The sequence below is a fragment of the Chelonia mydas genome, chromosome 6 (genome assembly GCF_015237465.2).
Source record: "Chelonia mydas isolate rCheMyd1 chromosome 6, rCheMyd1.pri.v2, whole genome shotgun sequence".
Taxonomy (NCBI): Eukaryota; Metazoa; Chordata; order Testudines; family Cheloniidae; genus Chelonia; species Chelonia mydas.
The window spans coordinates 38,486,509-38,502,177 of record NC_051246.2 but is presented as its reverse complement, the minus strand read 5'-3'; the positions used below and the strand labels follow the sequence as shown (position 1 = coordinate 38,502,177).

Genomic DNA, 15,669 nt, shown 5'->3' with positions numbered 1-15,669 from the left:
AGATCTTTAAGCCACTTTTGCCCTCCCTACCCCAGTCAGTATTTTGCACTGATCACCTTTCATACAGATTGGAGGATCTGGCCCATAGGCCCAAGCAGTCAGGTATGCTGGTCAAATCAGGAGAATTACCAATATGGCTGCCAGCACAATTGGGTGCAATTTTCATGTTTTGACTTTTTGATGATTTTTTTTTCTTTAATCTCCTCTGTTGTTCATAGTCCATATTTGGATGATAGGTACCCTTGAGGTCCTAACCACTCTTAGGAACAAATTCTGTTCTCAGTTAATCTGAAACAATGCATTGACTTTAGCCCTTTATATATCTGTGGGACTACTCACAAACTAAGGTACCACTCAAGATGAATAAGTCTGGCAAATGTGGCTCTAAGGTCACAGTTTTCCTGTGGCAGACCCATGAATAGAACTAAGATCTCCCAATTCTGTTCCTTAACCACAAGATCTGCCTCTTCCCTGTGCTTATCTCCAACCAGAAATAGACCCTTGTTGTGATGGCAAAGCCTGTTTAATTAAACAATTGTTTGTTCTTTCTCTCTCTCTGCCTTTCCTTATTGTGTATCTAATGACCCACCATCCTATGTTTTTAGCGGGGATTGAACCATGGACCTGCAACTCCAAAGCACAAGCCTCTACTTGAGTTAAAGAAGTAAATCCACTAGCTGATAGTTGTAGTAATCTCTTATCTTCTTATTCAGACCAGCCACTGGAGGGTGACAGACACACACTGTGCTTATATAATTACACGTAATTTCAGGGGGTTACACAGAACATGGCATAAAGTATACATGCTTCTATTGATAACTGAAAATAATTGTATAATAATATGTATAATTTCATTGTTCCCTTCTTGGAGTCTCTGTGAGCTGAGGTTCAGATGCAGTATAAGTAAAGCATAACAAATAATAATACTTTGTATTTCCGTGGGTGTGCTACCATGTATTGCAAGGAGAAGTAGGATTGTTCCCTTTTCATTCAGGGATCTCACAGGACATTATAAATATTTAGGACCAAATCCTAGATTCCTTGAACTCACTGTTGGTTTTGCCATGGATTTCAGTGAGATCAGGAATTGGCCTTTGCAAATAGCCTCCCAACTTCCGGTGAGCTGGGTCTGTGAGAAGAAAGTTACCTTTCTTCAGACCAAAAGCTGCTCAGTTCAGAGGTGTTAGTGCAGCTAGTCTCACCTATGGGTCTGTTGGCTTTGTGCCACAGATCTGCACTTCTATAACCAGGTTGTTTTAGAACAAATTCTGGAGGCCATAAGTAAAATGGATAATGTGGGAAGCGAACATAACAAAGGGCAAAGAAATTCTGGGTGGCAGTACTGGGCCAACTTGTGAGTTCCCTATTTCAGCTGTAATAAAGGAAGAATCAGGAAAACCAAAGACCGCTGGTCAGACATTTTATACTTGTAATTGTGGCCTGCTTAGAATTTACTGGCCAGCAAAACTCTAATCCCAGTCAAAATGCTTATTCTCTTGGGCTTGAATTTTCAAAGAAGTTTAAGGGAGTTAGACACGGACATTCCATTGAAATTCCATGGGAATTGAGTGCCTAACTCCCTTAGGTTCCTTTGAAAATCACAGCCTTGGAGGCCACCTTGCATTTTTGTTTTGGTGACAGGCCCCCTCCGTGTGTGTGCAGTGAAAGGGTTTGGGCACAGGAACTCTATTCTCACCTTGATAATTCCTGCAATAGTGTCCATTCACTAAAGCTCAGTGCGCTCTTCTGAGTGCCCTCATTGCTCCCTGCTAGCACCCTGGGGCACAGGCCATTCTAGTGGAGAGTAAGAAAGTGGTTGGACCATGACTTGGCCCCCATACCTGCCAGAAGAGCTGGCCAGCTGAATGGGGGAGTTTGTGCTACATCCCCTTAGTGAGTGAAGGAGCCAGCGCACACACTCTTTGTGCCTCTGGGTGCTCTGTGAATTTGTGCCTCCTGCTCAGACAGCATGCTTGTATGCTGCTCCCAATACAGGACTGTGGCTAATAGCCCTGGAGAGGCTCTATAACCTGATGTATGAGCCCCAGATATTCAAATCATGTTTGTTTCTCACTTCTTTAGTACAAGAATTAGTAACTGAGTGGCATAGTTTCACCTTGATACATAGATGCTATAAAGGCACATTGTCAGCCACATCTGAACCAAATGCTAATCACATTTTCATGTATTCCAGGAGACTTTTTTCCTTATAAATAATTAAGTTTGGTTTAGAATCTGCCTTGCACAACTATCCCATTTTGTCAGCACCTGTATTGACAGCTCCTACTTAACATTAAGATTTTAAGTGAATTCATGCTTCTTGCAGCAGTGTAATTAATTATTCTTCACAAACAGAACAAAGACTGACAGTGTGTAGGAAAGAAAGGGAGGACTTATAGGTTTGATTAATTGGAGTTTACTGGGAGACTGGGTAATTGTTGTTTATAAACCATATTATAATATTTGTTACATCAGTGTGTGTGTGTGTGGTAAAATTAGAGGAGACTGAGCCTAAAATTTCAGATCCAGGTTCAAACTCTTCTGATGTTCAGCCTGCTGTAGAAATTAAGTTTTTTTTTCAGCCTATTACAGAGCTGGAGTTTAGATCTGACTTTGAGCGTCCCCAAATTTTGGAAGAGTTCAGATGTAGGATTTGGAACAGGCCCATTCTTAATTAAAATCAACTGAAGGTTGTCATAGGAAGAAAGGTGATGCATGAATCCTGTCTTAGTGAAACTTATGGCCATCCTACATCTTCCGTGGCTTTTTTATATTAATTTGAACAGTGTACACAGAATAACTCAGTTTTTTGAAACAATTTATAACTGGATATCAGTGCTGTACTGAGAAGTGGCTGAGTTTGAAGGCAGACACAGTGTGAGCAAAACCTGATATTTCACATTTATGATCTATCTTAGAAAAGGCAGGTGAATTATTTAGAATTGTATTTTTCAGAAACTAATATTTCTTGGTAGCTTTTAAAACTGGATTGTCTACTTTATATTCTGTTTAGAAATATATAAGAGAACAAAAATGTTATTTTCAGGTTATTTATTTCATGCCAGAACAATTACCTGGTTCCTGTTAAATATTCATGGTGATCGTCACAGTTTTTCACTGGGATTGGTTATATTTATTCCCTCTTACAGGATTCCAAGTCCTTAAGGCAAAGATGTGCAAAAGTGTTTTAAGCTGCTTTCTCATATGACTGTACCATGGGATCATAGGGTGGCTCATCATCCAGTGAGCTCAAACAACGAGGTTGTATCTCTCCTCCCAGCATATGCTGAACGTAATTAGGCACCAGTCCAGAAAAGGCTTTGTAAACATTCTGAATCCATGCCACATTCCTTCAGTCTCAGAAGCTGCCAAGTGCCGAAATGCTGTATTCAATCCAGTTGCCTAAATATATAAAATGAATGGCTGAACTAAGTGTCTTCCTGGTAGAGTATATGCATATAGGATGGACAGACTTGGAGAGGTTCAGTTTTCAGTTCCAAAACCTGATGATCTGCCAACCCACCTTCCCTACTCACTAGGGAAGGGAAACAAGAGTGTGAATTCTTCTGGGCTAGCTTCATTGGGAAGGAGCCATCCTTCCTCTCTTCTTGCCCTATTGGGAGGGGATACCAAAGGCCAGGGATTTCCAGTAGTGGTGTTACAACTTGATGGTGTTCATGTCATAACACAAGCACAAGCACATCCCAATGAAACTCTGTTCTTCTTCGAGTAGTGTCCCTGTGGGTGCTCCACTTTAGGTGTCTGTGTGCCCCTGCACCTCTAATTGGAGATTTTTGGTAGCAGTGTCCCTTTGAGCCCCCGCATGGTTGAGCCTGCGCATGTGCTCTCCCTCATGGTCTGCCTCGAGGCTATTTAGTACTGCACTGGCGAACCCCCCTCAGTTCCTTCTCTACCGCCTTTGGCCTCTGACAAAACGAGCAGTTGTCGCTTCCTTATCTGTGTCGTTAGCATAAGTAGTGTTTGTTTTGTTACCTTTGTTCTCCCTAAAAGTACTCAGGCTAGTGTTTTTATTTTATTTTATTTTGTTTTATTTTACTTTATTCCTTTGGTTTAAAAAGAAAAGAGAAAAAGGAAAAGAAATTCACTTTCCTTCCCTGTCTGGGGGCATCTCCCCCACCCCTCTGGCATCTAGTGGACTCATAATTATTATTAATTTTTTTTTAACTGAAAAAGAAAGGGAAAGACGATGTTCTTCTGCGTATTCCTCCCTGCTAGAAGATGAAACCCCCCTGTCCAGGGGCTTGGCTGGCTTTCTCTGCTCCAAGCAGTGCCCCTCCTGCCAGTTCCTGTAATGGCCAGACTCTCACTGTGCCTGGGAGACCCTCACAGAAGTGCTTTACCTGCCACGCCTAAAACTGCAGCCTCACAGAAGCTGGGAGCTGAAGTAAAAATTCCTCCCTATAGAGAAAACACTTTCAGTCTGCAGGGGATTCCGGTGGGTTTTGACCCCGGATCATCCCCTGAGCCTTCACTTCAAAAGGGGTCGAGTGGTGAAGAGAGAGAGAGAAAAAGAAGAAGCCGCCACCAGCAGACTCCCCCTGGAAAGGCTCGTCCGAGCAACTGGCCAGCCAGAGGGGTGTTTCCCAGTGCAGCCACCTCAGTATGGATCCCCGAGCAGCTGGCCAGCCAGAGGGGAGTTCCCCAGTGTGGCCATCTTGGTAGGACAATACCAGCAGAGGAACCTCCTGCTGTGAGCTCAGCTGCCACTGGGGGTCAGGAAGCTCTGGAAGCTGAAAACTGAGAAGGGGCTTCCTGCTCTGAGCTCTGCTCTCCACAGACAAGGGGCTTCTGTAAGCTCTGTACTCTAGGCAACTACTGCACGAAGAGGGCACAATTACCACCGTACCATCTCTACAAGAGCGACACAGAGAAGCCTTGCTGTGAGCTCTGCTTCCGCACAGAGACACCAGAGGCTTCCGCCATCATGCTCTGAGACAAGGGTACTGTCCCCTAAGGAGAGGGGGCAATTACCGTACCATCTCTAAAAAAGTGGCACCAACAAACTTTTTGTACTGGGCAAAACTCTCATCTAGCGAGTGCTCTGCCCAACTATCGGTACTGACAATGTACCATGGACCCTCCTCTGTGGTACCCTAGAGACCTGATGATTGGGGAAGAACCACAATTCCCATTACTTGGTACCAGGACCCCAGTATCGAGCACATCCCGGCACCCAGAATCGCTCTTAGCACTGGGCTGTATACTGCCAATACCCCAGTCAGCGGCACCCTTACCCACTGACGAATCTGACACTGGCCAGGAGGAGATCATTCCCTGGCCCCTCAAGGTGGCCTACCACCACAATACAAGGGTTATCCCCAATTCCCTCACGCCAACTGCCCATGCCTGCCTTCCTGCCTGTCCTTCCCAAGACCATGTTGTAACTCTTCAGGTATATACACACACATGGCATGTCTGTCTCCGGTGTCTCTCAGGGAGAGTCCACCAGATGGTTTGCTACAGCCTGGCACCTGAGCCAGGACAGGAGAAAGCTTTTTCAGAACAGGAAAGAAGGGGGAAGGGGAAAAAAAACACACCTGAAGAGGAAGCTACCTCTTCAGCACATTTCTCCTCATCTCTGCAAGATGAGACTGTGCTGCCCACCCCTCATCACTAGGTGAAGATTTAAGAACTTTCTGGATCTTACCAAGAGGATGGCAGACGAGCTGCAGATTCCCTTACAGGAGGTGGCAGATACACATCACAAGTTGGTGGAAATTCTGCACACTACCTTCTCATCTAGAACTGTCCTCCCAATTAATGAGCTGATTCTAGATCCTACCAAAATCATCTGGCAGAGCCAGCCTCCATCGCACCAACCAGCAACAGAGTGAAAACAAAAACAACCCTACATCTCTACCCAAAGAGGCAGACTTTGTTTTCAACATCCGCAGCCCAACTCCATCATAGTGGATGTGGTTAATGCATGAAGCAAGCAACATAATGCCAAGTCAACTCCATATGATCAGGCTTCAGAAGATGGCGTATTCATCGACAACATTACTGTTTAGAGTCGTAAATTACCAAACTGTCATGGCCAAAACAATTTTGTTAATCTTGGGAAACCCAGCATGTTTCTGAAACATTACTGGAAGCACAAAAAGAACAGATTCAGATCATTCTTAGAGAAGGTCAGTTCATAGCCAGACCGGTCCTAGAGACACCATTGGATGTAGCTCTTACAGCTGCCCACCCAGTCTCCATGACAGTGGTACTGAGGTGGGTTGTGAGTTTGGGTTTTTTTTTTTTTGTTCGCTACACCTCTCTAGATTGCCGAAAGAGCTACAGACTTCCAATTTGAAGGGCCAAACTCTTCGGAGAAGACAGATATTCTCTCTACATCCTGAAGGATTCTCGGACCGCACTACACTCCTTAGGAATCTACACTGTGGAACAGAAGAGAAGATATACCTCTCAACCACACCACAGATCACAATCTTCTCAATACTCACCATCTCTGTGCAGTTATGAGCCACAGTGTAAGAGGCCCAGGGCTCAAAAGTGAGAACATTCTGCACCCCAGTCCATGACTGCTCAAACTGCCTCTTATAAGCACTTTGATGAGCTGGTCAGGGGCCTGAACAATGATACCTTACAGCATCAGCTGCCATCTATACACCTGTCATGCCACTCAGAAGTTACCTTACGTTACTTCACAGCAGTTAGGACCAGCTGTAGAGCAAAGAGATAGATTTCTAGCCCTGAACCTACAGGGTGCCTACTTCCATATCTCAATACAACCACTGTACAGGATATTTCCTACTGCTTACCTTTGGGGCAGGATCGTTATAGGTACTGACTGCTCCACACAGGGTAGTCTCCAAGGTTCACTTCATTGCAGTGGCATACTAACCCCGGTACAGTGACTGGACTTTATCAGCACCAACCTGCTGCAGTACAAGCGAGAGCGCTTCTCTCACTACCCACATTCGCCACCCTGGGACACGTCTCCCTAATATGTTGAGGAGCTCACCTACACAACAACAAGGTTCAGGACAAATACCCTTCCACACAAATGACCTTCAATATCACTCTTTTGGGGCTAGGTGCTGTCAGGCGTGCCTGTGCACAAACTCTGCCTTTCATCAAAAACAACACACAAAGGTTATGATGGACTTAGTGTGACCTGTATGTTTTGTATAAACTGCCAAGGAGCTGCCAGATCTCCCTCCCTCTGCAAGACAGCATTCAAACTTTGGAATTGATGCACCCATCACAATGTGCTCATCTCAGCTGTCTGTCTACAAGGGATACAGAATGGGATAACTAACAGTCTCAGTTGAAATTTTCTCACAACAATGAGTGTATACTGAATTCAGAGGTTCTTCAAGATATAGCCACCCTTTGGGGAAACATTCACTGGTAGTTGCCCTCATCTTCCCAGCGGACAGGGCCCACTTGTATGTCTTTTCCCAGTTTCCTACCCTATCCAAGATTCTGTTGAAAATTCAACGAAACAAAGAGAGTTATTGTGATTGCCCCTCTTGACTATGACAAGTCTGGCTCCCTTACCTGACGCAGATGGCAATATGCCTTCTGTTCCTCTGACGTCAGCCCATTCCTCACCCGCTCTCTCAAAACAGTGGGCTGACCCTTCATCCCAACCCATGGTTCCTCCTCCTCCAGGCTTGGATCTTTCTTTGTTCCAAGGCTTAGAAGCAGAATGCTCTGAAAAGCTGAAACACATGTTGCAACACAACCACAAGTTGACCACTCCACATACCTATCTACAAAATGGAAACGACTCCAAGTTTGTACCATTCCAAATGGATAGACCCAACCTCTTCTTTCCTCCCTCTGATTTTGCACTACATTTTAAACTCTCACTCAGCTCCCTTAAGGTACATCTCATGGCGAAAATGGCTTCCCACTTGGAGTTTGCTCAACCACTACTGTGTAGACTCTTTAAGGGCATTGGGACTCTCTTCCCCCATGTGACACCACCCGCTCCAGCCTGGGACTTGAATCTAGTTCTCAGAGCTTGGACTAGACCTCCCTCCGAGTCCAGGGCAACTTGTTCTCTCTTACACCTGTCCATGGCGACAGCATTTCTAATTGCCTTCACCTCAGCTAGGCACATAGGATAAATAGCGGCCCTGTTGGCACACCCAACATTCAAGGCCTTTGTCTTTAAAAATAATAATAATAATAATAATAAATCTAAGGCCATATCCCAAGTTTCTCCCTACTTTTTCTGCACTTTCCATATGAATCAACAGATCCATCTCCCTGTTTTTTTCCCAAAACCACATTGTGACAACTGGAAAACAATTGTGCATATGCTAGATATTAGAAGGACATTAGCATTCTACTTGGACAGGACTAAGGACTTCAGGAAATCCCCTAAACTCTTCCTTTCGTCCACAGAAAGATCCAAAAGCTCTGTGATATCTCCTCAAAGACTATCCAAATGGGTCTCTAGTTGCATTAATCACTTAGCAAGGGCACAACTTGCTTCCGTCCGTACGCACTCCATGAGATCAGTTCCTACCTCAGTCACATTCCATAGGGATACCCGTATCTCCCCAATCTGTAGAGCAATGATTGGGGCCTCTGTCCATACTTTTGCAGAACATTATGCGATCACTTAAGATTTGGCTGCTGACACCATCTTCGACTCCACAGTACTCTCTGTAGTAAAAGACTCCTCTCTGAAGTGCCAGCCTCCAGTGGTGGGTACTGCTCCAGAGTCACCTAAAGTGGAGCACCCATAGGGACACTACTCGACGAAGAAGAGGCAGTTACTCACCTTGTGCAGTAACGATGGTTCTTCGAGATGTGTGTCCCTATGGGTGCTCCACAACCCGCCCTCCTCCCCTCTCCTTCAGAGTTCTCTATAGGGTTCTGTGGTAGAGAAGGAAGTGAGGGGGGTTCACCCGTGCAGTGCTAAATAGCCTCGAGGCAGACCATGAGGGAGGGAGAGCACATGTGCGGGCTCAGTGGGACACTGCTACCAAAAATCTCCGATTAGAGGTGCAGGGGCACACAGACACCTAAAGCGGAGCACCCATAGGGACACACATCTCGAAGAACCATTGTTACTGCACAAGATGAGTAACTGCCTCTTCTGCCAAATCGATGTCACAAACTTTTGGGTTCAGTTCAGCAGACTCTAATGGGGCTAGTTCCAGCACATTTGGGTTTCTGCCTGAAGAGCACTCACTACGCCATTATGTCTCTTATATTGAATTTGATGCCTTGATTCTATTATGTTATAATATAAAGCTCCCATTATATAAGGTGTAGATATATCATCCCCCTGCAAAACAAACAAAGAACTAAGGGTCAAGTGGATTTCCTCAGACACACTAAACACTTAAAAGCAAGGAAATCATAAGCCAGGACAACATTCTCAACGAGCAATACCACTTTCTAAGCATTAGCCATTCACTATTGTGATACTCAACACCAACACACACTTTAATAGAAACATCCAGCTAATGTGATAAATGGATTGACTATCATTTGCAAGGTATGAAACTTGTGGATAGGTCATTCTCAGTAGTGAACCCTGGTTTTTGAATTCAGTCTCAAAAGAAATACATCTGACTGCTATCTGGGCTGTGTTTAAAGCAAGATGTAAGATACATCTATTTTCCATGCCTCTTGGAATCTGGATTTTCTGGGATCTTCTGATATGCAGTTCAGTGGCTTGGTTTTCCCACCTCTAAAGTTACCTAGTTCTGAGCAGTGGGGTGTCCGTATGAAGGACTACATGTGACCTCTCTGAGGGAAAAGTTTGCAGTTATATATATGCCTTGTACAATGCACCCAGATACTGCTGGGATCAGTGGTCAGCACACTGGGCTAGGGCATAGGAGACCCGGGTGTAATTTCCTGTTCCACCATGGACATCCTTTGTGACCTTGGGCAAGTCACTTAGCCCTTCTGTACATCAGTTCCCATTTGTAAAATGGGAATAATAGCACTGCCCTTCCTTACATGGGTGTTGGGAGGATAAATACGTTAAAGATTGTAAAGTGTTTTGTGAGCTACTGATAAATGCTAAATAAGTAGGCTTTATTTATTTATTTTTACTACTACCACCACTGCCATGAGGCTGGGCGTATTGGCTAAGGGAGGATGTCTCTGGAAGTAACTGCTTAGGTGATACTGTAAAAATTGTTAAAGGAGTATCAGCTTTGTTCTAACATAATTTTTGGACAGCTCAATATGTGTTGGTTGTGTTTCCTCTTAACATCAGTATTACGTTGAAACTCCTTTGGTTTTAGACATATCTGTTGAAAGTGATAAGACACTGCACTACTGTATAGTAGGCTCAGTTTACTGACTTCAACTAGTACTGTACATTTTTTCTAGGTATGGCAATGTGGAGGTAGTGTTGAGGTGCTGCCTTGTTCCAGGATTGCCCATATTGAAAGAGCCCATAAGCCGTACACAGAAGACCTCACTGCTCATGTCCGAAGGAATGCTCTAAGAGTGGCCGAAGTCTGGATGGATGAATTTAAAAGCCATGTTTACATGGCATGGAATATACCCCAAGAGGTAGGTTGCAAAGATTACCGGCATGCTTGGATAGCCTTAGCTCTGGGCCCAAAATATGAGCTCTAGTTTAGGACTACATTTAGCCACACTTATTCATATGGAGTAGCACCTTACTGTGTGAGCAGTTCAATGGTTTGCAGTTTATTTAAAAATGACTTTCTTGCTGTGTTGCTTTTTTCTTATTCATTGTTGACCCTGCAAGGCTCTTTGAAGTTAGTACCTGCAGGAATGCCAGAGATGAAGCTTATATGCCGTGTTTTTGTAGCCATGTTGGTGCCAGGTTATTAGAGAGACAAGGTGGGTGAGGTAATATCTTTTATTGATCCAACTTCTGTTGGAGAGAGAGACAAGCTTTCAAGCTTACATGGAGCTGCTCTTCAGCTTCAAATTCATGTGTCTATCTAGTTTTTAAATTTCTACCAGTCATGCTGGAAGGGGTGTATTTTTCTTTTCCAAGAACCCAGTGTTACTCAGTGGGACTCACCTAGTAGGGGTGGAAATCCCCTTATAGAACAAGTGGCATTTCATGGCTCTAGGTCTCTATATGGAGAGTATATTCCCACTTATGTTACTGTGAGTAACACTTACTTTAAAAAAAAAAAAACGCAAACAGCAGCAGCAGCACGGGAAGCCAAAATTAGTAAAAGCAGACTCTTGATTTTATAGCTATGCTACATAGCCTTTAATGCATGTGTGTGTGTCAAAGTCCTCACTACATGCTGTGCTGTTTATATTTACTAAATAAACAATAAAGAAAAAGATTTAAAAATGTTAGAAATTGAATATATGATATTATTTATTATTAGGTCAATTAGTTCATCCCCTTAAAAATACAGACTATAGATACACTCCCATACTGATCTGTAGAAATACATCAGGGGCCAGATCCAACAAACACTTATTCACATAAGTGATCTTTGCTCAGATGAGTAATCTTAGGACCAAATTTTGTTCTCAGTTCTACTCATGTAAATATGGTTATAACTTCCTAGAATTTATTGAAGTTATTCTGAATTTACCCTAGCATAACCAAGAGCAGAATTTGGCCTCTCATTTTAGTTTTGATTCCTTTAAATGTTTGCTTTGCAGTTGCAACTCCCTCCAGCTGTCTCTTGCTAAAGAATATAGCACAAAACAAATAAATGAACTCAAGCAATTTATTTAATTTAATTTTTTAAAATTAATAAAAGATCTCTCTCAAATCTCTTTCTGAACAATTTTTCAGCTGCAGTGAAACTGGCATAATTTGTCCTGTTACTATTTTTCGTGCTAAAAGTAAAACAATGAACTTTGCCTAAGTGAGTTTCACCACACCTGAGGAAAAAAAGTTATTTTAGCTAGGAAAAGACAGTTTTTTCCCCCAGTTCAGTAATGGACTGTTCCCAGTTTTTCTCTTGTGGAACTACACAGAAAGTTAGAGGTCCTACATATCTGGCTGGGTCAAGGGGGGAGCGGGGTTTGGTTTGATTACTATTGATAATGTGCTTGCACTTAAGAGCAGAAGATCTGGGGAGGGAAGGAGAGAGGAGATATAATGCCACTACCAGAAGAAAATAAATCACATTAGCTAAAACTAGTACAAAATGAAAATGCTTTACACCAAAGCAAAATTTCCTCTGGAAATTGGGTGATAGTGGGAGGAGGGGGAAGGCAGTAACTGGCATGGAAGCAGCAGCCACATCTCCATTGTATCCCTTAAGTTCCCAACTTCTTTCTCTTAAGACTGCCTAGTAATGCTTGTGCTGAGTAATTCCTCAGTGGCAAACAAAAGGGCAAAGAGGCTCGGACCCAGTAGAATGTTAGATGACTATGGTGTCAGCGGTTCATATGTGTAACGTCCCACTGTGGCAATGAATGAGAAAGTGAAGCCTGCTGTAGGCAGCACAACAGACCCCTTGAGGTGACAGGCATTTTTATGTATAAGGGTTTCTCCTCTGCACAGAGTGAAAATGACCAAGAGGAACATCAGGGGAAGGGTGGTGTAGTGACTAAGAGTCAGGACCAGGGCTCAGCTGATTGGAGTTCAAATCCCAGTTTGGCCACAAACTTTCTGTAAAACCTTGGCCAGGCCATTTAATTTCTCTGTGCCTCTGTTCCCCATATTAAAAGGGGATAAAACTCCTTTCTTTCTCCTACCCTTGCGGGCAGGGACTCTCTCTCTTACTATGTACCTAGCATGTCTCAGTTGAAGCCTCTAGGTGCCACAGTAGTATAAAAACGGTATCTTCAAGGTAGAAGATGTTCTAGTTTTCATATGGTTAAAAATCTATGAAACCTGAGCCTGGCAGTGATTTGGTATTAGCTGCAAAGTTAATACCAAAAATGTCAGAGGAGATATGGGCCCTCAATGAGCTAACAGAAAATCCCTCTAACAGTGAGGAACTATATTCTTGTATAGATATGCCAGGCTGGGCCCTGCTCCTCCAACGTCCCAATCCTGGCATAGGGGACATATTGGGATTAGGCATGGAGCATGGTGGAGTTTGGCTCCATTGTGGCAATCTGGCACTGGCTTAGAGTCCACTAGGGGAATTGAATACTTTAAAGCACCTGGCAGCGGTTTGATGTTTCACTGGGATCAGGGCTGGCCTCAAGAATCAGGAAGCTTTACTCCAGTAGGAGTAAAGAAGCTAATGAAATCACCATCTGATCTTTCACAAGTATTGTTGGTGAGGGGAAGCGGAAGATATGGTACAGGCTTCCACCCATCGGCACGCACCAAATCAGTCTGAAAAGTAAACCAACATCATTAGTGTGGGAGGTTTTTTCTCTCTTTCGAAAGGGCAGAAGTTATGCAATCTGCTGTTTGTACAGAAAAAGTGTCAGAAAAGAGAAAGAAAGAACGTCTATTTTTTTATTTGGTTTAAGAAGCAATTCAAAAAATAACTTTGACGCAGCACGTGGAACATCCATGCTGCAGATTACCAGGAGTGTAGTAGGGCACAGGGCTAAAGTGATGAAGAGCAAGGAAAGTATTGGACTGATTATGTCAAAGTCCTATATCCTACTGAGTGGCATTAGCTCCATTGCACCTTTCTTCATCCTAAGACTTCATTAAGGGTGGAATATAAACTATGGACACTCTTCAAGCCATAGCTAGTTTCAGAAAGAGACAAAATAAGATAATGCAGATGCACAAAGTGGGTGTGTGGAAGAAAAGGCAAATTGGCTGGTCAGATATTGTTGATTACTGTTGCACTGGTATAAATGTTTAATTATGTGTTTGGACAGAAATGAAACATTCATGCAAAATAGAGGGATTGGAACCCTTATAGTGGACTTTTTTGTTCACCTGTATCAGCCACGGCTTTTCATGCAGTATGCATGTATTACAGTGATGAGAAGCTGGATATGAGTCAGCAGTGTTCCCTCTTTGCCAAGACGGCCAACGGCATATTGGGCTGTATTAGTAGGAGCATTGCCAGCAGATCGAGGGAAATGATTATTCCCCTCTGTTCGGCACTGGTGAGGCCACATCTGGAGTTTTGCGTCCAGTTTTGGTCCCGCCACTACAGAAGGGATGTGGACAAATTGGAGAGAGTCCAGCGGAGGGCAACGGAAATGATTAGGGGGCTGTGACTTACGAGGAGAGGCTGAGGGAACTGGGGTTATTTAGTCTGCAGAAGAGAAGAGTGAGGGAGGATGTGAGGGTGTTCTATAGTAGTAACCAGGTTTCAGAGCAGCAGCTGTGTTAGTCTGTATTCACAAAAAGAAAACGAGTAATTTGTTAGTCTCTAAGGTGCCACAAGTACTCCTTTTCTTTATAGTAGTAACCAGTAAATCTCAACATTTACCAGTAGTTATTCAAGGTGTTGTCATGGGTTTCCTGTAAAGAGGAGAAATACAGAAGATCTGAGAATCAGGCTGTGGTAACCAATGGTAAATTATGACTTGTTATGGTAACAACTATATGTAAATAAATTGATATTTTGGTGATTAGTCCTTCAGACCCCACACATGGGTTTTTTTTTTTTCTTGTTTTCACAAGTTCATCTCACCATCAGCTCAGAACAGGCTCCCCAGTCTTACGGGGCCTCAGTGGGCCAAAGACCTTCCAACCCTTCCCTAAGGACCAGAGGTCCTGCCTCTTGGGTTTATCAGAAAGAAGACCTTGAGTCAGTTTTAACTCAGGCTGTTTAACTAAAAATCGACCCTTTGTCTCACAGAATGATAGAATTTAAGGCCAGAAGGAGCCACTAGATCACCTAGCCTGACCTCCTGTATAGCACAGGCCACCAACACCATCCAGCACCTGTAATGAGACTGCAGTTTTACAGCCCATAGGAGACTAAATCTACTAATGAGAAGCACTGCAGCAGATCTAGGTGGTATTATTATTATTAACTATCAATCTGCTCTATCAATCTGCTCTGTCTTGCCCGTGGCTTTTTCCCATGCCTCCAGTGACATTCAATTCTCAGCTTCCCACTACATACAAGCTGGCCTCTGCTATACCCAAACCAATGTACTGTGTGCAAGTTGGTTTCCTTTCCAACTGCATGTCAGGATCCGGTTGCATCTTTACAGGGACCTGGCTCCTTAGAGTGCTCATCAGTCTGAGGAGCAATAAGCACTGCAGGATACTGTGTTGCATGAGAAAGGAATGGGGATGCACTGGAACCCAATAGAAGGGCAGCTGAGCATCACTATACATTGTAAATTTACAGAGCTCAGGGTAGGTAAAGGAGTCATGTGAGGCCACAGGCACAAAGGCAGCTGTCAGGAGGGAACCAGTGACCTAGAGAGAGAGCTGTAATCTGACAAAGAGGAAATGAACAGGCTGAGAGGAGCAGCGATAGTTCTGGAAATTCAGAAAAGCATTCAAATGCAAGTTCCGTATACCCGCTGTAGTAGTGAGCTATTGTGTATAGGAGGTTTTTGCTGGTAAGATTCAGACTGACTTGTAAGATATTGAGTGCTTGAGCTGAAGTCTCAGGGGCACCTGATGCTGTAGCCCAGCAGTTCTCAACCCGCAGCTCACAGGCCGCATGCGGCCCAATTAGCACACAGCTGCGGCCCAGCTCAGCTGTGTGCTAAAGGGTGGCCTTGTGGGCCAGGGTCCCACCGGGTGAGAACCACTGCTCTAGCCAGTCACATTCCTGACCAGGGGAGAGAGATCAATTAGTTAATTAAGAGGCAGTT

General features: G+C 43.8%; 1 protein-coding gene across 3 annotated transcripts in view; it reads left to right on the top strand.

Annotated features, from left to right (window-relative positions):
- Positions 1-15,669, top strand: part of GALNT18 (polypeptide N-acetylgalactosaminyltransferase 18) — a 369,675-nt gene that overhangs the window by 268,590 nt on the left and 85,416 nt on the right. For all 3 annotated transcript variants that reach the window (XM_037899815.2, XM_037899817.2, XM_043548940.1), the window contains exon 7: positions 10,342-10,527. In XM_037899815.2, the coding sequence (XP_037755743.1) occupies positions 10,342-10,527 (186 nt within the window). The remainder of the gene's footprint in view (positions 1-10,341; positions 10,528-15,669) is intronic.